The sequence below is a fragment of the Ambystoma mexicanum genome, chromosome 11 (assembly GCF_040938575.1).
Source record: "Ambystoma mexicanum isolate Mex_15411 chromosome 11, UKY_AmexF1_1, whole genome shotgun sequence".
Lineage (NCBI taxonomy): Eukaryota > Metazoa > Chordata > Amphibia > Caudata > Ambystomatidae > Ambystoma > Ambystoma mexicanum.
This window is the reverse complement of record NC_090934.1, coordinates 317,610,198-317,633,784: the sequence shown is the minus strand read 5'-3', so window position 1 is coordinate 317,633,784 and position 23,587 is coordinate 317,610,198. Positions and strand designations below refer to the sequence as shown.

At 43.5% G+C, this 23,587-nt stretch overlaps 1 protein-coding gene across 1 annotated transcript in view; it reads right to left on the bottom strand.

Annotated features, from left to right (window-relative positions):
* Positions 1 to 989: 989 nt before the first annotated feature.
* HIVEP3 (HIVEP zinc finger 3) overlaps positions 990 to 23,587 on the bottom strand; it is a 791,497-nt gene continuing 768,899 nt past the window's right edge. The window contains exon 9 of the mRNA XM_069623046.1: positions 990 to 8,767. Coding sequence (XP_069479147.1) covers positions 7,877 to 8,767 — 891 coding nt within the window. The 3' untranslated portion in view covers positions 990 to 7,876. The remainder of the gene's footprint in view (positions 8,768 to 23,587) is intronic.

The following is a 23,587-nucleotide window of genomic DNA, read 5'->3' as shown; positions in this document are numbered from 1 at the left end:
CAGATTGACAATTGCATAATTCCTGTCTCAACCAAAGTAAAAACTCTAGGAGTTTACCTCGACGCCTCACTCACTATGTCCAGACAAGTAAGCACCATTGCCTCTTCAGCTGCCTATCCCACCAAGGTCCTTAATGCGGCCATACCCTTCCTCACAAAGAATAAATGCCTTACCGTTGCCCGTGCTTTCATTGACTCCAAGATCGACTATTGCTTATTATTCACAGGCACCTCCTCTGGAAATATCCACAAACTTCAAGTCATACAAAGTAATTCCCTGAGAGCAGCCCTAAATATCCGGAAATGAGAACACATCTCCAAAGCTAGAAGAGAAGCCCCTTGGCTCCCCATCCAGGAGCATATCACATCTAAAACACTATCCATTGCCCACAAGTGCCTCTCCAATACAGCACCTCCTTACCTTACACAAAGAATCACCAAAGCCCACGCATCAAGACCCATTAGGACCCCCTACATGGATAAACCTATCATGCCCAAAGTTAGGAGGTGTATATCTGGTGGCTCTAGCTTCCCCTACCATCTGCAAAAGTGTGCAATGACCTCCCCCCCACCTTGAGGGCTGAGAAATCCTACTGGATCTATCGCAAAGCTCTCAAAACTCAGCTCTTCTCCTAACCTGATACACCCCCTTCCTTCCACACCTAGTTATTTAACCCTATTAGACACCACACACTATGTTCAACATGTTTGATAATGTTACACGCTTAATGTAACTATGCTACAGTCGTACCTGTATCTATGCTACCATTTTCTCTTGACAAACACTTGTATAACACGTATGAACAAAGTATGTCATCGTGACTTGTACCTGTAACAGCGCCTCAATGCCTCTGGGTTGTATGTGTGCTATACAAATGAAATAAATAAATACATTCATATTTTCAATGTTAAGCATCACTTATAAAAGTGTACACCCCTTCAACCATTTTCATTCAGCCTATTTTACCACACAGGAAACCATGAAAACAATTTTATGTTGGGATGGGAAAATTTATTCCAACATGCTGCTTTTTTTAAAAATATGCTCGGGCTGAACTGTCAGTCCGCGCTGTAGTAAAGGCAATATTTACGTGTAAAAACATTTCATTCACAGTACAGATGTAATTTACAATAATGAGTCACAAACATCAAATACTGAGTATTTATCTATTTCTTCTTTTTCTTCCTTTTTCTTTTTTACACCAGACTGTGCTTGTTACCTGCATTGCCATATTTGTGCTGCTATAACACAACAGGCACTGCAAGATGCAAGTGTAGAAATTGCAGTTTAAAAAAAAATTACAGGCAAAAAAAGGACAACTGTGAATTATTTACAGATTTATACAGTACCATTTTTGGAATGTATTGCCATTTTAAGAAAACAAATAAAAAAATTCTTTTGACTGTTCCACTTACAGAATCCATACACCTTTTACAAAAAAGCAAACATTTATCTTACATGAATCCATGTACAGTAAAATATGCAAGCACATCATTGTATACATTACATTTACTAAAGTGACCTTAAGTGCCAACATACCTTTAATAATGCAGACGTATTTGTAAGTAATGAGGACAAAGATGTCCACTTTAAATTTTGGAGTATGTATTTTATAATTAAAAAAAACATAAGTGCTAACGTTTTTGGAATCTGTGGAAAACAAAATGCACAATAAACGAGAATTGGTTAAACGGGAAGCAGGAGTATTCCAAACCAGAAAGAATGATTAGACTAGGTCAAATGCATTTGTGTAACTAAAACATAATACACATTTTAAACAATGATAATCCCACTGTAGCCACAAGAGCCAAACATCGCAGATCACCAAGGGTGCGTGCACGCGCTTACATCACACTCGCACCCTAATTAATAATGTTAACAGCAATGAATAAAGAATGTTGAAGCCTCTTTTTTTAGATAGGGTGATATCATGGAATATATTAAGGATTTGAAAAACGGCCCTTGATATTTGGTATGTATTAATATCACCCTTATCTGTGGACTGACAAGATGCTATTGCTCAAGAGAAAACCTTGCATTTGCCGCTATCAATTTTATGCTCAGGATTCATTAAACTAATTGATTGGTAGCTTAGCATTTAATTGCCAAAAATGCCAAAACCTGCTTGGCAAGTGTCAAGTGCCTCCATGTCATGTCATTTGAATTCTCATTTCTCGTTATAAGAATAAACCATGCCCAAGTACCTCCATGCAAGAATGTACTGTTGGCTGAGAATTGAGAATGACAAGGTGTCAGAAATGGCTTGCGTCTACTTTGAAACCATGCAAGATTTTTTTAAGCCAATCAGGCTTAAAGGAAGTTGATCACGTGCAGGGAATTAGGAGAAAACTACTTCAAGGACTACAAAGGGATCATCAGAGTTCTTTGACATTTCACTGTCACCACCATAAAGATCTGTAATGCCAGTGCCAACATTCACCATTGACAAGATTGGCATACTGACAGAAAACTCAAGAAGTGCGCCCAAGGTGTGGACCCTCCTAATGATTACGAATACAGGGCAAATCAGCCACACAGCCATGACCGTACACCCCCATCTGGGTTATGGGCAGCTGCTGTACTTACTCAAATATTAGTAAGATGCAGAACTAGCAGTGCTAAATTCACTTACTGTAAAGATTGCATAAGGAGACACCAGCTACAGCAGCCAATAGAAGAGCATGTTGATTGGAGGCCATTTCGAGGGCCTCTTCAGTGAACATTTCAAGTAGATTTTTTTCTACCTTTTTTCTCCATGCCAAAACAATTCAATTATATGCTTATAATTAAAAAAAGGTGTTTTGTTTGCAAACGTGGGGCATTTTGAGCCTCATTCATTGAGGTGTTCGATTGCCCCACTTTTGTTTGGGTGGATGTTTGAGAAAGATAGAGCACCAACTAGTGAAGAATAAGCCCTTTCCAGTCCCTGAGGAGTAGATGATATGATGAAAAGATAGCATTCATGCACTGGTGAGAAAAGGCTAAGGGTGCAAAGAAAGCGACAGTTTATTTCGTTTCACCTGTTCCTCAAAATGAAATCAACATCATGCCCAGATTTGAGATTTGAAAAGCAGTAACACTCCGCCTTCCCCAGTAGACAGAGTCAATGTATTACCTATTTCATTCAAGTCCTCATTGTGTCACAGCCAGCATGCTGTCTATAGGTGAGAACATGAACATATGTTATGCAATTGATCCACTATGAACCAATGGCTGTGGCCCAAACTATTGGGCTAACAAAGGTCTGTTTTGTTATGCCAGTGTTACCACGAGGCCAAGCTGGTTTGCTGACATGTAGTCACTTTTAGAGAGCCAGAAACGTGAAGAAGGCATTGCAGCTCTTCCAAGGCGTTGTCCTTTTTGTAATCACAATTTGTATCAGTTAAAATACATAATTCCTTTAAAGGTTTTAAACTGTGTCATGATCCCCCACTAATTAAGAATATCATTGAAAATATGTGTTTATAAACTTTATTTTAATAAATGTGTACCTGATAAATTTACTTTGTGTACAACATTTTCTATTTTTTATTGTATTTAATTGTGTTACATTAGGGCTTCACAATAATCGTGATGCTGGATTCCTTGTATACATTTAGGTTAGATTAAGAAGATTAAATAAATGCACTTTTGAATAGTTTTGCAAAATAAGGATAATAATTTCAGCATGCCATCCATAAACCAAACTCACAGCATCTATGAAAATAAGCAGGACATGTATGAACAAACAGTCCATGGACAGCAAGATTTCCTTTTCAAATATGTGTAAACACGTCTAATTAATAGATTCAATGTACATTTCAAGCGATTTGAAGTGTACGCTTCTAGCAATAAGCAATGCTGTATTCAATGTTTAAAACAAGACTCCTCGAAAATAACTTGTTTTCTAATTTGTCGTTGTTTCATTAAATATAACTTTACAAATCATGTTGCTGTTTGATTTAATATAACTTTACAAATCGAAGGTTGTTGACAAGAAGTTTTAGCATACAATGTATGTTTTTAAATACCTTTTTGAATGTTGCAGTGGTAAAACCTGCAAATGCTGGCACTGTCGATTTTTGTTATAAAATGAGTAAAACTGTCCTGGGTCAACATTTATGGTGTGCACGTACAGATGGGAAATTACAGGATCCAATTAATCACAAATGTGCACTCAATCAACTTATTCATATTTAAAGTGCAGAGGAAACATATCTAGTCCTATCTTCGACCAAAAGACATTAGGAGTGTGAAGGATTTCCTGAAATACAAAACCTTAATCTATTTATTTAGTTTCTGGTATTTGGTGGAAAATCATAAACATGCAAGGATCCAATGATGGATTTTTAATTAAGCACAGAGAATATCATTGTCTGTATTGAGAAACAGCACAATACAAACACGGATGCACACAATTTGTTCAGAACACGGCTTCCAATGGCTACATTGGGATGGGGCTTCTTGGAGCAATGGTTCAGAACTGAAGAAAATCCCTTTTTAAGTGCTAAAATAAACTGCAATAGTATACTGAAAGTTCTGCAGAGGAATATACACATAGTACAGTTACTTCATTCTATTCCCATACTTATTTAATGCTCTCCTATAGTTTAAATTGCATGTGCGATATTTAAGTGGTTTAGGCAAGTTTAACATTTCAAATCTGACGCTTAATTAGAAGTTGTGATTTCACGTTATTTTATTACAAATCCACCAGTATTGCACAACTAGCTATATTTTAGATATGAAGATCTCTTTGTTCTGTTGGGAGACTCTCCAGTGAATTTTAAATGACCCAAATGAAATGTGAAACATGTATAAAATGTACTGGTAAGCTACTGTTTCCCAAAGTGTTCAAAGGCATATGTTGGATGGAAGAAAATGTGTGGTTTTAGGCCTAGAACATGAAACAATTTGAGATAATATGGTGTGCTATTGGACGCCTAAGCTGGAGACTGTGATGCAAATTGCCAATTCCACAGTGTAGGTAGTACTCTATAAAGAAATCATGTCAGCAAAATATCAAAATATCACAAGGACAAAGTGCGACTGAGCCTAATTGACCTAATCAAGTCTCAGACCCAAAGTACAAACTACCCGAGCTACTTTGTGTTTTAAAGAAAATTTTAAAAAAAATCACAATTTAGATTTTGGAAAACCAGGATTTTTGGTGGCGTACAACTTAAGAACTTAAGTTGACAAGGGGAACACATGGCCACGCACCTAATAAATAGGGAGTAAAAGAATCAATGACTCCAGATGTACCTGTGATGTTTAGCATTGACAAAATACAAGAGCAGTACCATGAACTACAGCAGAAATAACTTTTTTGTGACCTTCTAGTCCTGAGGTCTGTTAATGGTGAGAGATTGAGGGTCCTGTTGTCCAAAACATCTTGAGAGCTGCTTGTTGCAGTCCCCTGTATTTAGTTGGTGGACCTCGTTAAATCTTTTTAAGAACTTTTGGTCCTTGAATCAGAGGATACCTCTATTAAATGGGATGGACAAGAGGCCATTTTATTTATTTTGACATTTCATTTTGTACCAAGAGAGTTTCCCCTTAATATATACAGCCCAATGTCGGGACCAAAGGGATGCCGGTTACTTTAAAAAGCGAAACATGTTTTCAACTCTAGGGCCCATTTGCAGCCTTTAAGATGCCTCTATAGATTTTTTTTAAAACTAATTTAGAACATGCAAATAGTTTTCCAAGACATTCAGCAATTTCAGAGAAAAATATCTAACCCCAGATTTAGCTTATTTAAACAGTGATTGAAACTCTTCACCCCAAACTGGTTTCTTTCGTTAACCAAGTTAATGCATTGACCAGTGTTTCATGTCACTCTTTCCAACAATTATATATTTATATTCCTTCTCCTACCTTCTGTCATTGGTTATCTAGATATAAAATGATGCACAGCGTACATTTTAATTCTTTTTAAAGATGTATATCATTGAAATTGCAGCATGAGATATTGTCTTATTTCTAGATGGCAGCTACTGAAAGGATCTGAAAGGTTTTCCCTTTGTAAAAATCATGTATCTCCTGCTGTAATAATAAATAACATTCAAGTTCTACTTGCCAAATTTGGAAAGCTCTAAAAGTTGAGTTTCTGAGCAGCAATAAGCAGATCTCTTCAATCTATTTAGACCTACAAGCGTATATGTGCTCCTGGGAACAAGATTTGGGAACTCATGAAGTATTTAGCAAAACAGTAAGGAAGACATCTCCAACTACACTAACATGGTAGAGTGACGCAGAACTGGCCGAGGGCCAACCACTCTGTCATTTCATGCTGTTAAGCACCAAAAGGTTTACTCATCAATTTAATTGCCATTAGACCATTTATTGTATGAGGGGTATCTCTAATAAGTCTAAGGTTAATGCTTTGTAAAAGGTAGCATATCACAAGTTGAGGGGACTTATATATCGAGGGTCGATATTTCCAGCTGCTGAAATGTACGTATATATACATATATGAAACCCTATCACTAATATACTTCTGGGCATGTAAAGACATTTTGCTCTGGGTAGAGGGTATCTGAAAAACAAGCACTCACATGCCAATCAGATTATGTATTTCAAGGTTCCCCATCAAAATTCATACTATCATGAACATCTAAGGTCAGTGAGCAATTAAAAAGGCAAAAGTGATTGTTTACAGGGTGATCTCATTATTGTTACGAGGGTGAGTGATCTAAAATAAGTTCAATTTCCCCAACAAGGTGGAAGTTAACAAGCCTATAGGCAGCCTAAGTGCTTTTAAGTGCAGAAACCTCTCACAAAACGTACCTGAAAAATTAAACGTTAAACTCCTTTTTAAGGTTAAAAGATATAACACAAATGAAAGACTTAAAGCAAAACTTATTGGGTCAAGTCTAACCATGGAATCAAGCAGATATTAATTTTGGTGCAAAAGAGGTACCAAACAGGTCTTTCCAAATACAATGGGAATAAAGATGTATAAAGTAATACTGTGCTTTAGCAGAAGAGCAACCCATTTCATGGAATGTCAATATTAAAGCAAGGTAGAGCATGAAAAGTACATCTAGGTAAGCACTATTTCAAGAATGTGCAGTATTGTCTTTACATTCCTATTTTTTAAAATATTTTTCCTTTTTTAGGAATGGGGAAAGTGCGTTTCTATGTGGGGTTCTGGGCAAAGTTATGAGGTGCATTTCTGTTTAAAAGGAAAGGTGCATGAAACTTCACAAGAGCATAAGTACAACATAAGTGCTAGCTTTTGTCACAAGGAGAAGCCTGGTGCGGGTGGGGGGGGCGACATAAAACAGATGCTAATCAAAGATCTTTGCAAGTGCCTTCAACCATGTGAAGAAGGGACTCTGTAGGATAAACAGGAAAAGGGTCAGGGGAGGGCAATACAGCTATTAAATAATGCACATAATAAATATGGATCATCACATTTCTGTACACAGAAGCATATTGTATCTGTTACATTTTTCCATGTCATCTATATATATATATATTTATATATATATATTCACATATACGTATACAAAAAATGTCAGTGCATTTTATAGCCAAAATTCCTAATATTTTTTCAGAGTCCACCAATCAGAGAACTATCTAAACGGCAAAAAAGACTTGCCCTATCAACATTTTTTTCTGAAAAATATTCACAGCCTCAAACTGATTTTGTACATTTCAAGCAACAAAAGTTATAGAAAAAGGCACAAGTAACTGCATACTCTACATGTAAATAATATCAGACACGGTGACAGAAGAAAAGAGGGAGTCTTTCAATGAGGTGGGGTCATAGATTGGGTGATGAGAGCTTCTCCTTATAATGATGGTTAGACCAAAAGGAAAAAATAGTGTTTAAACTGTCTGGTTATAAAGAAGGGGTGGGTTAAAAGCAGAGGTTGGCAACTGAAGCTCACCCCGTGTCTTTGTCCTCCAACTTTTTCACCTGTCCTGACCCCACACATTCTGACTGTGAGGAGCTTTTCCTATGAGTTTCCAAGAGGTGACTTGGTTCACCAGAAAGGTTCCTCCTTCGTATGGAGAAATGCAAGGAGTGTGACTGGCTCGTAGAAGGTTCTGCCAGGCAGCCGGTACTGCTGCTTCTGTCCATTGTTTGTACGGGACAATCTGAGATGAAAGTGCAGGAGGAGTCATAGTAAGTGCTGAAGTTGCTGCATTGCTTTTTGCTCGCATTCTTCAAGGGTGCATCCCTGCTCGTTGAAGGCTGCGGGGACAGCTCAGGATCAGTACTAGGACTCTTTACTTTTTTTGAGCTGCTTTCCAGCTCTGAGTGCTGTGCCTCTGCATATTGTTTAACCCTGTATTCCTCTTGTTCTGTCTTACTCAGAAGCCGCTCTTTAGTCCTGGTTTTCCTTTGCTCACTGATGCAGCTTTTAGTCTGTGGTGAGAATTTAGAAGCCTGTACAGCCAGTGAGGGAGATGTTGAGGAAGGTTGACATATATCTCCTTTCTCTGCACACCTTGTCCCAACCAGGCTAAATTCTGTAAAGCGGACATTAGTAGAGGAAACTCCAGGTTGGAGAGAGACAACTGAACCAGGAGCAAAAACTGGGTGGGAACTCGGTCTTGATTGGACCATCTGGATGCCTCCAATGGGAATCATTGGATAGGGAGCCCTTGATAGCTGCTGTGAATGCAAAGGAAGGTGGCTAAAAACATTCTCGTCCACACGAGGACCATGCGCATGAAAGTCATGGGCTGTGGGAAAGGTCCTTAAACAAGAAGGTGCAATGCTTATTGGTGAATAAGCTAATCTCGCGTGGGAAAGTTCAGGTTCAAATTTCTGTAAGAAAAACAAAAGACACATTGTTACATACAAGTCATTCAGTCAGTTTGGCTTTATTTCGATCCTTTAGATCATAAAAGCAGCAATAATAAACAAACAGAGAAGATTCAATCACAACTGCTGTCTAAAGTTTCCTTAATGCAAAAGCATAACAATTTACATGATATATATCATTAGTATACACTGATAGAAATAGTAAAAGTTTAAAACATAATCACTCAATGACTAGTCGGAAGGATCATTGAGTTCTTAAAATCTCAAAGCTACAAGCTAAACAACAAATACAATTACAAATGTGCTAAAATTAAACATGGGATCTAGTTATGGACTTCCTTTTGTCTCCTTCATATATATACTTGGATCTAAAAAGCAGCATCTAAAACAGACAAAGTCATAAATACTCAATCACAAGGAATACTAATGCATAGACGAAGCATTAAATGTACACCCTGGTAATGTTACACAATGAAAGGTGATATGACCGCCCCATACACTCATCAAAACGTTTGCAACCTTCTGCACAACCAGTGCGTCCCTAGAGTTGACGCACAATGCTTAAGCATCTTTTACAGATGTTATTGATCTGTATATGAATAGCTGCTTAGATATCTCTTCCTACTGTTATAATATATTGGGCAAAATAAGAGAAAATGCATTACGTTTGCAATCTCATTTTCGCACACAGGGCATTTATTGGAAATATGGCTGTTCAATTTATGCAGTAGTTCTGCGAAGGGTAATGTTTCAAACCAAAGCTTGAGATAGAAACCCTGAGGAATTTTGGGGAAACAATATCAAAATCGGTTTCATAGCCAAAAATCTGCTTACACTCCCGTACTTCCCAACCCTCTCCTTACTTACAATATCAGTAAGGAATCCACTTACTTCGTTGTACATTAGGGCCTCCTTGATCTTTGTGTTTGCGCCACAGTCAATAAGTTGAGGTTTTAACCAGTAGTCGCAGAGGCCTAGTGAGTGCAAGACCTATTTTGAGTATTTCAACTAGGGAAGCGGTTGGCCGCCCTCTTGCAATAGGATATCTTCCATTACAAATCTGTATGCAGCATGTCGCGCAGAGGAACATGCTCTGACTCAGTAGAAGAGAGGTTTTGACCATCACAAGAGCCCAATTATCTGTGTGTCAACCTCTACGAAGACCGGGATATGTGGGGTGCTACTGAGGAGCCCCAAAATATTTGTAATCATTTTTGTTTTTGCTTATAGATAATTTACCACAATTCATTCCTCCCCAAAGTTCCGCCCGATAGAGAGCCACTTGCCTAGCCTGTGCGGAGTAGGCTTCCAGAGATACTTTTGCTGCCCCATTATCATAGTCCTGTGTGAACTTAGTAATGGCGCTGTCGTAGCGGTTTGAAACTTGGGGGATCCAGTTGCATTTTTCTGTGAAACAAACAGCTAGATAATCATACTGTTTTACCTGTTCAATAGACTCCCCCTTCAGTTTTAAACTAATTCTATTGGGCCCCTTTGTCCTGTTCTTCCTAAAAATCACTGGTTTTAGTTTTCTTCACATTTATAGATAGCCCATTATGGTCACACAACCCTTCAAATGCCAGTAGCTGGTTTTCCAGGCTGCATGTCGTCAGGGATAATAAAATCGCATTGTCTGCAAACATTAAAATTGGACAATTATCTCCAACCAAAGTTGGCGCATCACAGGGAAGGCGCATCCATTTTCAAATTATATAATTAATAAACAGGCAACATTATTTAGGAGCCAGTGCACATCCTTGGCGTGCTCCCACTTGAATAGGTATTGTCTTTGTAACCCTTCCATCGGTACTCCATTTTACGACAGCCTTGTTTTCTCTGTAAAGACTTTGTATTGCCCTAATAAGGGCTGGGCCAGATCCCCATATCTCTCAAAGTTTTCCACAGCAACACCGTAGGTACCGTATCAAAGACAAATTGTAAATCCACAAAGATGACATCTAATCTCATCTTTCTTAATATTATGTACTTGTCACGTCTAAGGCCGAACCTAAGGCATTGAACAATTGTGCTACTGTTTGCCCGGAAACAAGTCTGTAGGTGGTGTAAGATGTTTTTTATTTCTATGTAGGCATCCAGGTGAATCAATATGTCCTAAGCGAAAATTCCCCCCCCCCGCCCACGTCCAACAAACACATTGGGCGGTAGTTCCCAAAAGCTGCTGTCCCAACCTTTTTGTAAATTGGGTCTGGGGAACTTGATTTGCTACCAGGGCGGCAATGAAGAGCTTTGTGAGATATGGGGCCCAAATCAGAAGTTCAGATTTATAAAAATCTACAAGCACCTTGTTTGGTCCAGGGGCGTTGTCTGCTTTTTTACTGTTGAGTGCAGTGGTAACTTCGCCCAGTGTTAAAATAAGAGGATTTTCCATGTTTGTATATATTCGAGGTTGGCCTGGCTAAACATTCTGGATTCCTTATACAAAGACGGAAAATGTGAGCACCAAGCTGACTCTGGGATGTTACAGAGGATTTGCTTTGGACCCTCGCAAGTTTCCGTCCCTATGTGACTCCAGAATTCTCTTGGGTCTTTGTTAACAATAGCATCAAGAAGGGTTTTTCAGGTGTCTCTGCAGTATTCCCTCTTTTTATCTTTCAACATAATCTTATTTAGGGAGCAGGCTGTTGATCCTGCCTCCCTTCCCCCTCTATGTAATGTTTCACTCTTGATAACAAGTTTTCTTTTGCCCTCCTACATTCTTTTTCATACCATGAATTCATTATTATTGTGTTTTTTATATTTCGATTGACATTAACCGTGAATATTGGTCTCACTATTTTTTCTAGTATGGGAAGGATGGAATCATATGTTTCCACCAGTATACCCGTTGTATTCATGTTAACCCAGTTAACACCCATTTGGGCATTTACGGTTAATCTCAATGCTACGTTATTCCAAGATCTATATATTTCAACCAAAGCAGACAATTGGGGCTCACCCTCAGAGAGAGTGGACAATGATCATTCTCCACGCTTTCAATCACATCAAACTCCATCATCTGGGATCACATCTCCAGGTTCACCATGACGTAATATATAAGTGAAGCTCTGGGGTCGCTCAAATAAGTATGTTTAGTGGGTGAGTCTCCCATGTACCTCTCATTAAATGGTTGCATGTTCAGAGACATAAATATACCCGCAATCTCAAACACATTGGGCCTCATTACGACCCTGGCGGTAAGTGAAAAACGATGGCGGTAAATGATTACCGCCATCGTTTTTTCCGCCAGGTCCGATCCTGACCCGTGACCGTTAACTACGATGCCATTAGCGGCATCATAGTTAACGCTGCCACTAACTGCTCCAAGGAGGCGCGCACGCGACCTCCCACACCGTAATTACCGGCATGGCGGAAAGGCACGCGAATGCCGACCCAAGCGGACATGCACCTAACGCCATCACCCAGCCCGTTAAGTTCCTTACCGCCATGGTGCTAATTACGCCATCGCGAAACAACCGCAAATGGCCATGGAAAGTGAATCCAGCTGCCACAGGTGCACAGGAACAGCACAGGTGGAGGCAATACAGACTCAGGAAGTACAACAAGAGCACACTCCACCCCTTCCCACACCCAGTCACACTCCACAATGATACCAATAGGACTAGCAATGTTGGGGCTGGAGGACCTGATAGCAATGCAAGTGCTACTACAACAACAACAACAACAACAACAACAACAACAACAACAGGCAGCACAGAGGAGACGCAGGAGGAGAAGGAGGGCAAGGCAGGGCCAGCAAGCCCCACAAGCACAGCCAGTGCCACCACGCAGGCAGCCCCCAATCCCACGCATCAGAGCCAGTCCATTCAACCTCACTGCTGAGCAGATCCACACCCTGTACCGTTTGGACCGGGACACCATCACCGCCATAGTAGACATGACACACAACAACATCGTCAGCATGATAGAAACACCAACCGCCATCCCACCCCTACTGAAGGTAGTGTCTGTACTCCACTTCCTGGCCACAGGCACCTACCAGCACACAGTGGGGCACTTGCATGGCATTTCACAACCATTATTCTCACGTACGCTTATCCAAGTGCTCGATGCCCTCCTCAAGCACACAGACGACCACATCTCATTACCACGGACTGCCCAGGAGATTGCAAACACCAAAGTGGGTTTCCATGCACTAGCCGGCATACCTGGTTGCATTGGTGCCATCGACTGCACCCATGTTGAATTGGTGGTTCCACGTGCCATGGAGGTACCGTACCGCAACCGGAAACAATTCCACTCAATCAACGTGCAAATGGTCTGTGACTCCAACAAGATCATCACATATTGTTGTGCCCGATTCCCCGGACCAACCCATGATTCAATGGTCCTGAGGAACTCCACAATACCACGCTACATGGAGGAACATGCAGGCCCACGATCCTGGCTACTCGGTGAGTCTAATGTCATGACCATGGGAATGTGAAGTGAGTAGGTGAACGAGGTACCAATGCATACTCCAATACTCCACCTGGCTGAAAGGGGGGGGGATGATGCATACTCCACCTGGCTGAAAGGGGGGGGGGGAATGATGCATACTCCACCTGGCTGAATGGGGTGGGGGAATGATGCATACTACACCTGGATGAAAGGGGGGGGAATGATGCATACTACACCTGGCTGAAAGGGGGGGGAATGATGCATACTCCACCTGGCTGAAAGGCTGAAAGGGGGGGAATGATGCATACTCCACCTGGCTGAAAGGGGGGGGGAATGATGCATACTCTACCTGGTTGAAAGGGGGGGGGATGATGCATACTCCACCTGGCTGAAAGGGGGGGGGGGAATGATGCATACCCCACCTGCCTGTGAGTAGCAGAGACAACGGAGCCAGATCATACCCTAAAGCAACCCAAACTACACCCAACACCAGTAAACCCAATACCTGATGTATGCAGCCCTACCATGTGAATAAGGTTGTGTCCCAACCATGACACAACCATCTGCAAGTGCATTGTACCAATTCAGACCACATTGACTTCAACGAAATGCACCTACATGCACGTCAACAAACACCATCAACCGAAAGGCCTGTCCCCCATAACTGCGCACGAAGGAGACACATGACGGACAGAAACATCAACACACCGTTACACAGACAGCAGGGCGCCCAAATGTCCCTATCAACATCAGTATTGCTCACTGGGGTCATGATGAGGCCGACAGCAATGTTGCAATGATGTGAGCATTGACATCACAGGACACGTGCCAGGCCACCAAAACAAACGGCATGAACGAACACAGTGGATGGGCACTCACAAGGCACTCGAGCCCTCTACATACATTGGTTGATGGCATGCAGAACAGGCCATGAGAGCCATGAGCATACACGGGTCGCATAGTGTGAATCAATTAGTGCATTTAGAAGTGGTTCAAAGTAATATTTGGATGCAAGCCATGGTGGCACATCATGTTCTGAATTAGACGTCATGACTGACAAATACATTCTCGCCCACATACAGGTGATGCAGGCTATCCCCTGAATAGGTGGCTCCTTACACCAGTCAGGAACCCACAGAACCGGCACGAGGAGGACTTCAACCGTGCACATACACGTACCCGTGTGGTCATTGAGCAGGCATTCGGCCTATTGAAGGCACGGTTTCGCTGCCTCAGCAGGTCTGGTGGTGCACTCCTGTACCGCCATGAGAAGGCGGCAAAGATGGTCATGGCATGTGTCATGCTACACAATATGTGCGTCAGACGAAATGTGCCCCTGCCCCCTGACGCAGTAATGCAACCACCTGACGATGAGGATGAGGAGGGTGCAAATGGGGCCGCACCTCATGGAGGAGGCGATGCACAGGGGGGCGTGAAATGCGTCAAGATATCATCAACCAATGCTTCTAGCACACACGGCTGGTGTGTATCACATGGAGACGCACTTGGGGCACTGTGTGTCTCTGGGACATGCACACTGTGGACTGTACACCAATAAAGCACACATACGCAATGAAAATGTCCACACATGTGATTTGGGAAAAAGGAAAATGTGTATTTCAATTGTAAATTGTTGTGCAACACCCCCTCCCCCCTGAACACCCCAACACACCCCCTCCCCCCTACCCCCTGAACACACCAACACACACCCTCCCCCCTCCCCCCTGAACACCCCAACACACCCACTCCCCCCTCCCCCTGAACACCCCAACACACCCCCTCTGCCCCCTCCCCCCAGAACACCCCAACACACACCCTGTGAGTGGCTAAAGATGCCTGTGACAGTGGGCACACGCTATTGCATGCCCCCTCTCCCGGCCCCCGGGGAACCCCTGCCTGTGGAGCGCAGGTTCCGTCCTGATCGTCGGACAGGGCTGCTCTGGGCAGAACTTGCAGTGGAGGATGTCCCTGGCTGCTCATGGGCACACATGTCCTGAAGGGTGTGGGACAGCTCTGTGAGCACACGGCGCATGGCAGCAAGTTCCCCGCAAATGTCCCTTGAGATGAACTCCATTGCAGCCCTCAGGGTCTCCGTACTGCGCTTTATTTCGGCCCTTAGGGTCTCCGTAGATTGTTCTATGGCTGCCCTCTCCCCCCCACATTCCGCAGCATGCTCATTGAGGAGCGTGGACAGTTGTTGCTGACGTAAAACAATCTCCTCAAGGGAAAGTTCACTCTGCTGGGCCATGCCCATTCCAGATGGTGTCGCAAAGGGGCTGCTCACCTCCTGCAGACTTTCTGCAGGGCATGGGGTGGGAGGCCAGTCCCCTTCTCCTGGATTCCCCTGAATGGCCTCCTCATGGGGGCTGCCCCGGTACAGACAGGGGGAAGGAAGCTGCTCAGTGGGGCGTCCTACATCGGGCCCATCAGTGTCAGTGTCTGAGCATGCTGCTATGGCAGCAGTTTCCCCTATGCTGCTGCTCCCTGCAGAAACGGTGCCTTCAGTGCCCAAGATTGTGGGGACGTGTGGTGCTGCAGGTGCTCGCATGCTGCCTGCTGGGATGCCTGTTGGTGGGCCGTCCTGTGTGCTGGCAGATGATTCTGCCTGCTGCGATGTCTCCCTCACTGCAGCTGAGGTGGAGGGTCTATGCATGGTGGTCCTGGCCCTCTTGGCTGCTTTTGAGGCAGAGGTGTCCTCATCCTCGTGGTTGGAGGGATAGCGTTATTGATGGGTCTGCGGACATTGGAATGGCAATGATTCACCAGATTTTGGTTACTAGATGAAGCACATTTGAGGCAGGGGCATGCAGGTTGTCTCCTTTCTGTGTGGATGACGGATGGAGGTATGTGGGTGTCTGCAGTTAGGGTGTGCATGCTACATGTGTACAGGGTGGAGGTCGCATGTGGCTGTGGGCAATGTCCAGCTGATGTGCTGCATTTACACTCTAGGGCAACATTGTGCTACACATTAATGGACGTCAGTGACTATAGCATGCCTTGATTTGGGGCACCTACCTTCATCGCCTGATGTCGGCGCTCCTCTTTCCATCCCTCCGACACCTTCGATGCTTTCCATGCCTATTGTGCTGGCACATATTTCCTCCCACGGTTGGAGTTTTATTGGGGAGTCAGCTCCTCCCCCGGTAGCCTGGGCCAGGTTGAGATTGGCGGAGATGATGCTTCGGACGCGGAGCCTCAGGTCATCCCACCGCTTCCTGCACTGCTGTGGGTTGCGGGGTACGGTCCCCACCGCGCTGACCCGCTGTGCCACCATGGCCCATATGGCTTTCTTTTTTGCAATCGCCGCCCTGGTCATTTCGGTGGGGAACACCACCGCTGCATTGTCCTGGAGTGTCTCCGCCAGCATGCTTAGTTCCTCACGGGAGAAGCGTTCCTGGTGCTGCCGATCGCATGCCTTCTTCACGACTTTGGGCATTTTTAGGTAGGTATTTGGGTGTGTGATGGGTTTGGATGGGTCTCAGGGTCAGATGTGGTATGGTTGGGGAGGATGGCAATGGATTGTGTTTTTAAAGATGGCCGCCATGCTCTTTCCCGTTCCGCCGTGATGACGCTACTTCCGCTTCCGCTTATTTCCGGGGACCTCTATTTGCAGTCACCGCTAATTGCGGTGACCGCTAAGATGGGTGGCGGTAGTGTACCTTGCGCAGCGTACGATGCCGGTAGGGACCGTTTTGGGGTCTTTTACGCCATTGCGTTCTTGACATTACTGACATGGCGTAATGCTCGTGCGCGATGGGTCGGAATGAGCCGCATTTTACGGCATCCGGCCATGGCGTAAACATTAATTACGCCATGGCGGTAATGTTTGGTACTTACCGCCAGGGTCGTAATGAGGCCCATTCTTTTTTTGCCTACTGGGGAGTGTAGCATTAAGGCTATCCATGTTCCAGAGTCTTCACAAATGCCATCTGTCAGTGACATGGCTCAAATTGGAGATTGAAGTCCCCAGTAATTAGTACCTTCCGATTTCTCAGATGGTTCAATCTCCAAATATTGACTCTGGACTTTCAAAGATCAAATAGTTTAAGCTCTATATCTTGGCCTGGTTTGTTGTATATATTAATTAATAATATTTCTGACCCTTTAGTGACTAGATGGGGCTCTAATAGTTCTTTACAGGAATGATCAACCCGCTGGACTTCGATATCTACTAAGGCTCCAATCCATATGGAGAGGCCCCCATTCGGTCTACCCTGTTTGCCCTTTACTGCTCGGATGTAAAAGGAGGAATAATGTTAATGGATATTTGTACCATGCACTATCACCACCGGAGTGGTCCCCTGGCGCTCTGGCAGCTCTGAAAGAAAAGGAGGGGTGGGGGGCAGTTAGTGGGATGAGCTGGAGAAGTGCAAGTGAGCAGTGATGTGCTGTTGGCGGCCTCACCTGGAATTCCGTTGGCTGGGCTTGGGGATACTGTCGGAAGACGCTGTGTGCTGTTGTGCGAGTCTATGTGAGCTTTGTTTTGTTGTTGCAGTGTAGTGAAGTTTGTGCGGATTGTTGTGTTGTAGGTTTGTGGTTGTGGTTGGTTAGAATTTGAGAGGTGTATGCAGAGGGTGAAATTGTTAGTGTGTTGATTAATTGGCATTGTTGTCTTGTTTGAGGCACTAAATTTCCGTATTTCTAATTAAGTGGGGTGTGCGGGCGTTTCCGTGTCTACATCCAGATCAGCGGCTGTACAGGACTCACGTAATGCTGTAAGTGAGTTAACTCTATGCCCACATCTCTTGAAAACAGATAATTCTGTAGCCCCTAATGAAATCCAACCACTGGCTGTCCGTCGTATGGCTGGTCATCCCAGCAATATTCCACAAAGAATGAACACACATGAATTTGCATTACTTGTGTTTGCCTTTAAACAGAGGTGCTAGGAAAAGCATTAGATTTGCTACTGGGATAATGAATTACTCAGAAATGTACAGTGGATACAGAACAATTAACTGTTATTTTGTGTGAAACTATTGGCTGCATAGCAGGGGCGTTGCTAGGGGGGGGGCTAAGGGGGCTAAAGCCCCTGATCTTTTGGTTGTAGCCCCGGATAGAATCTCAGGAGCTACAGCCAAAAGACTAGCTAGCCCCCAGTCCCAACAGTTCCGACAGCAGCTTAGCCCCGGGTCTTTTCCAGACCTAGCAACTCCCCTGCTGCATAGGTAGGGAAAATAGGTTCTCACAAACTTTCCTTCCTGTTCCTTAGGGTGCAAATTGGTGCATTTTAGGGGGACGCCACTCGCACTGTAATGTTGGACCTGGGGGAGGATCTGTTGGCCAACCATACCATGCCTGGAGTAGGAACTCACCACAGAATGCCACAATATGGAGATATACCTTTAGGGAATTTATCTATGGCTCAGTCACTCATGTACATTTGATCTCACCCTTACATCCCCACACGCTGACACCTTAACAGGAGGCCATTACACAGTAAATTTCATATATCACAGCATGCTGGCAACACGAAGATACAGTCCCTGCAGATACTCTAATGAAACACTAGAGAAAGTGCTGGAAGCACAGTTAGAGGAGTGGGCGCCTGCACTTGGCGGATCCCTTGCTTACAACCTGAACAGAGAAGAGTGATTAGGTCTGCAGAGAGCATCACTCCAATGTGCTGCGGCCTCTTCTCACATGGGTGCAAACCAAAACCAAGATGGCAGTTTGAGTCCTTATTGACTTGCAACCTTGCTAAGTGGGGGCAGGGCTCCGGGAGCCACTGGGATGTTACACAGCCGATTAACCACAAGACAAGTTGCACAAAGAAAAACACCTGAAGCTTCTTTGATCCAGGTAAACAGAAACAGGCTCGCATTTACGAGGAAAGTTTTAACAGGACAATGTGGGTGTTTGCAGAAGGAGTGCATTCGGGGAGACTGGACAAGAGAGAAAACGGACTGAGAACAGGATGCCAACTGCTGGAGAGAGAATAAGGATGGTGGGAGAGGGGGAGAGAAGAGCCAACTGAGAAAGATGGAAGAGGAGGAACATCTGTTGGGACGGGCGGAAACAGAATAGAGCAGGAATAATGGAGAGAGGTAAAGAGGAGGAATACCAGTGAAGGAGGGGAGAATAACAGCAAAGGAGGGGAGGAGAAACATCTATTTGGGAAGGGAGGAAAGTAAAAGAAGGAAAGTGGTATTATAAGAAAGAGTGAGAAATATGGGGTGTAAGAGGGGGATGTTGCAGAAGATGTGGCCCAAGAAAGGCTCAAACAGTTAAAAGGACGACCCTGGAGCCTGTAAAGGGTGAGCCTGTGATGTATGGAGGAACAAAGACATGGTGGAACATCGTCCATGAACAGGTAAAGTAGGTAGGTAAAGAAGCAGAGAAGGGGTTTAGAAAAAAGTGACGTCATGTTTAGTAGGAAAGTGAGAGTGAGTGGAGAGGCACTGAACCTGACACTGATTTTGTTGGAAAGTTATGTAGGAAAACCTTTAGCTTGCTTTTCTTTTTCATTCTGTGACTGTGAGCTCACAAGTATGGGGTGGATTTGCTGGGGGCGGGGGACAGCCCCTGAACTTAAACAGCACTGGCAAAACCTTCGTTTTTATCTTTTACCTTGACAAGAGACACTTTCTTTAGTAAAATCTTCCCATTCTTCTAGAGAGTATCCAGAATATCCATCCTGAAAACTTTGAGACACAATTTGGTTTATTTTTACCAAACCTGTGGACATTTGTTACTAAAACCCTTTGTTAACTTTTCCTTTTCTGGCCTTGTTGGCAATCAATGTGTGCCGTCTGACAGAAGATGATTTTTAGAAGACTCCACAGGATACCGTTTCACATGTAGCCATTACTAGGTTTGTTACAACTATTTATGAGATAATTCTACATAGCCAAGTGTACAGCATTACCTATCCATGACTACTATCAATAACATTGAAAAGTAGGGTTAATAGCTTAAAATAAACAACCACAATATGTGGAATGTATCCTTGTCTGAACATTGTACCACTCATTGTGATCCTGGTCAAATCAGCGTATCTCCCTGTGACTCAATTCTCCTGCAAGCCAAAGATAGCAGGAAATATTATACTAGCAGAAACGACGCATTCATGAGGTCTGCGTACCGTAGTGTACGGTCCTACAGTAGCAAAATTGAAAAACCCAGATTTACGAAAATTATACAAGTTGGAAGAATGAAAAGGATTTAGAATGATAAAATAATAAGCCACACATTGTAAGAATCAAAGGAATCTATTGCTGGAAATGTAGTGACCATCCAAACTACTGTCAGTATATGCACACGTGCCACAGGGCTACAAAGGGTTGATATTCCATCACAGACGAGGCATGCTTTAATGTATGTTATTAAGGTGTACATAGAACTAAATGCAACTTCTGCTATGTAACGTTTCAGTCATTCAATTGCCAGGTGTGATAAGCAGATTAGACCTTAATTATACATAATAAGACACTGGAAAAAACGGACAGAGCCCTAGGCAACTACAAAAGCAGTACCAAAATGAAGTAACGAGCACAAGGTGGCTAATCCATGACATGGCACTGACTAATAGCTGTTATGTGAAAAGTAGTGAAATAAGAATGCAACAGTTAGGAGGACAGATGTAGCAGGCAGCATGCCCACCTCTGTTGGGTATGGAGCTTGTAATGAGCACCGTGACCCACCTCTGTTGTGTATGGAGCTTTTAATGAGCACCGTGACCCACCTCTGTTGTGTATGGGGCATGTAATGAGCACCATGACCCAGCTCTGTTGCTACAGAGATGATGCAGCGCGCAGAGCAACAGACGGCAAGTCACGATACAGCACCAATCAGGCCCTAGATGTAGCAGGGAGACACAAAAGAGCAGGGATTCCCCACCCACACTCCTTTCCTGAAGCTGCTGCTTCCCTCCCTGAGGGATATATGCCAGTTTACAAGATGTTTATAATAAAGCACAATTCTGGCATTACAGAGGCTCCAGCATCTTCATTATCAACTGAACTTGTAACTCCACATTGGGATGAGTTGGCTGGCATGCGAGCAGGGAGTGCTACAGCTATGATGAGTATGCTGCCACTCCACTACTGTGATCTGCTCCTACATCCGGAAGACATCCTGCCCCGTGATACAGTGGATGCCACAATTTGAGATACAATTGGAAGCTGTAATGGAAAGCCAATGAACCTTTTGTTTTGCAGTCCTAACCAAAGAACCACCCGTCAGTGTCACAGCTGATGAACAGGTCTTTCAAGAGGCGGGAAGGAGAATCACTGCAAAGAAAATTTGATTCAAACGAAAATTAAGCTCTCCAAGATAGAGCAAAGAAGCATGCAGCTGACTATGTTGTAAAGTTCTGTGAACTGCCTATCTTATGCAGCTTTAAAGAACAATCAGACTCAAGGATATGCTGGTGGTCCACACCAGAAATCCTAAAATTGAGTTAATTCAAGAGAAAGTGGTTTAGTTCGATAGTACACTCCAGGTTGCAAGATCTATCGGTATCGAAGAATCTACGGACAGAAGAAAAGATGTCATCACTCACTACTCTTGTCTAAGGTGCACAGCATAGCCCACAGATGAAACACAGAAATACAGCGGCTATCTGCTCGCACCAGTAAGAAACATTAAGCAATGGATGCCGAAAAGATGCACTGTTGCCACTGTGGCAGTGGATCTCACCTGGCAAATGACTGCATGCGTCCAGCAAGGTCCAAAGAGTGCAGAGGGTGTGGTCGCATAAGACACTTTGTTAAAGTATGTTGTTAATGAAATGAAAAGGGCTGTTATAGCCATGGCCCGTGGTGACTGTGAGGAATGTCCAATGGGCAGGGGCGAAGAAGCCCTGGCTATTATGATTTGCATTAATTCCGGTCCCAAGCTGTGCCTTTACACGAGGTAGGAACCTGAAGGAATTGGTGACCATTAATGATATTTCTAAATTATCTTCTTCCCAACAAACCATCACAGAACAATGGGGGTTAAAAAAAACAGGGGACCATGCCCCCTCCGGCATGTGTAAATGTTGCCAACTCACTCGTAGATGTATGTGTGTGGACATTGGCCTTGCGAGGCCTTGGCAACAAATAGCGTTTACCAATTGTAACATGAGTGGTGTGGTTTACGCGATCTGGTGCCCATGCCCAAAATTATATATTGGGAAAATTAGTGAACATAAGAGTTGTATTAGAAACAAAATAATGACAGCTCCGATGGTAGGACATTTTGTATCTAACAATCATGGATGTGAAGATTTGAGATGGTCTATTTTGAAAAAAGTCTGTGCATCTAATAACATGAACATAGACAAAAAACCCTTCTGAAGGAAGAAACGAGACTGATATTTCTCACCAAATGCCACATTAATTGTCTGAATGACCAGTTGGATTGGTTTCCGTAGAGGTTGACAATGACGTTATGTATATGACTAACTAGTATTAGTGGGTCTTTTCTTTCAGCTTGGAAATCTATGATGCCCTCTACTTCGTACAAACAGCCTTTTGCTAGGTGAGATGTGATTAGACAATTAGATTTTCAAATTTATTGTAGAACTATTGACAACACTCTTGATATTGGCAGCTTAAGCAGGTTCTGGAATTGCGCGCGACATTGAGGATGGACTGACAAATGCGCTAACATCATGAATTTCGCCTGTGGAAATAGACAAGAATGGTTACTCCAATATGGCTGCCACCGAAATATCACAATCAGTGCAAGACTACTCACTTGAAGGAGGAGATAATATTTAAACCCACTCTCTAGTCCGTCCCCGAATTACCGTGACGAGATGGATTTATCATCAAGGACGGTGTACATACATCGCAATAATAGAGAATTCACTCTTTGGTTCACTTGTGGTACTAATGGTGGTGCCGTTATTAGAACCTAGTTATGTCTTTAGTCAGAGACCGGAGTGGCTAGTAACTGACGGCTCACTGCTAGCTCCTTTGTCACTGCACTCGACTTGATGACACTCCATGTGGACGGTGCAGATGGCCGAACGGGTTGAGATAGAGGATGCATTTTATCACGAAAGACATGACTCTCGTGTTGTAAACATGATGAGTTTGATATCAGTATGACAACATATCACAACTTATTGTTTGTCACATCTTTTCCTTACAGTATGGATGGGACAATCACTGCATACAGCTTGCATACGAGATACAGGGGGTCATTACGACCCAGGTGTTAAGGGGTTAACGGCGCCGTAAAAGGTTGCAGCGCCGTTAACCCCTTAACGCCTTACTACGAGATCCCTTTGCGGCTCCCGACCTTAATGGCTGGTCTGGACCAGCCGTTAAGGTAGGGACCCGCAAAGGGACCTTGAAGGTAGTTACGGTACCGCATTTTGCGGTACCGTAATTACCGCCTTCCCCTTCCCCATTGTGCCCTATGGGGCAAAAATGGGAATGTGGAAGGGCCAATGGTAAATGGGAAATGACCGCCCCGCCAATCTTTGAATGG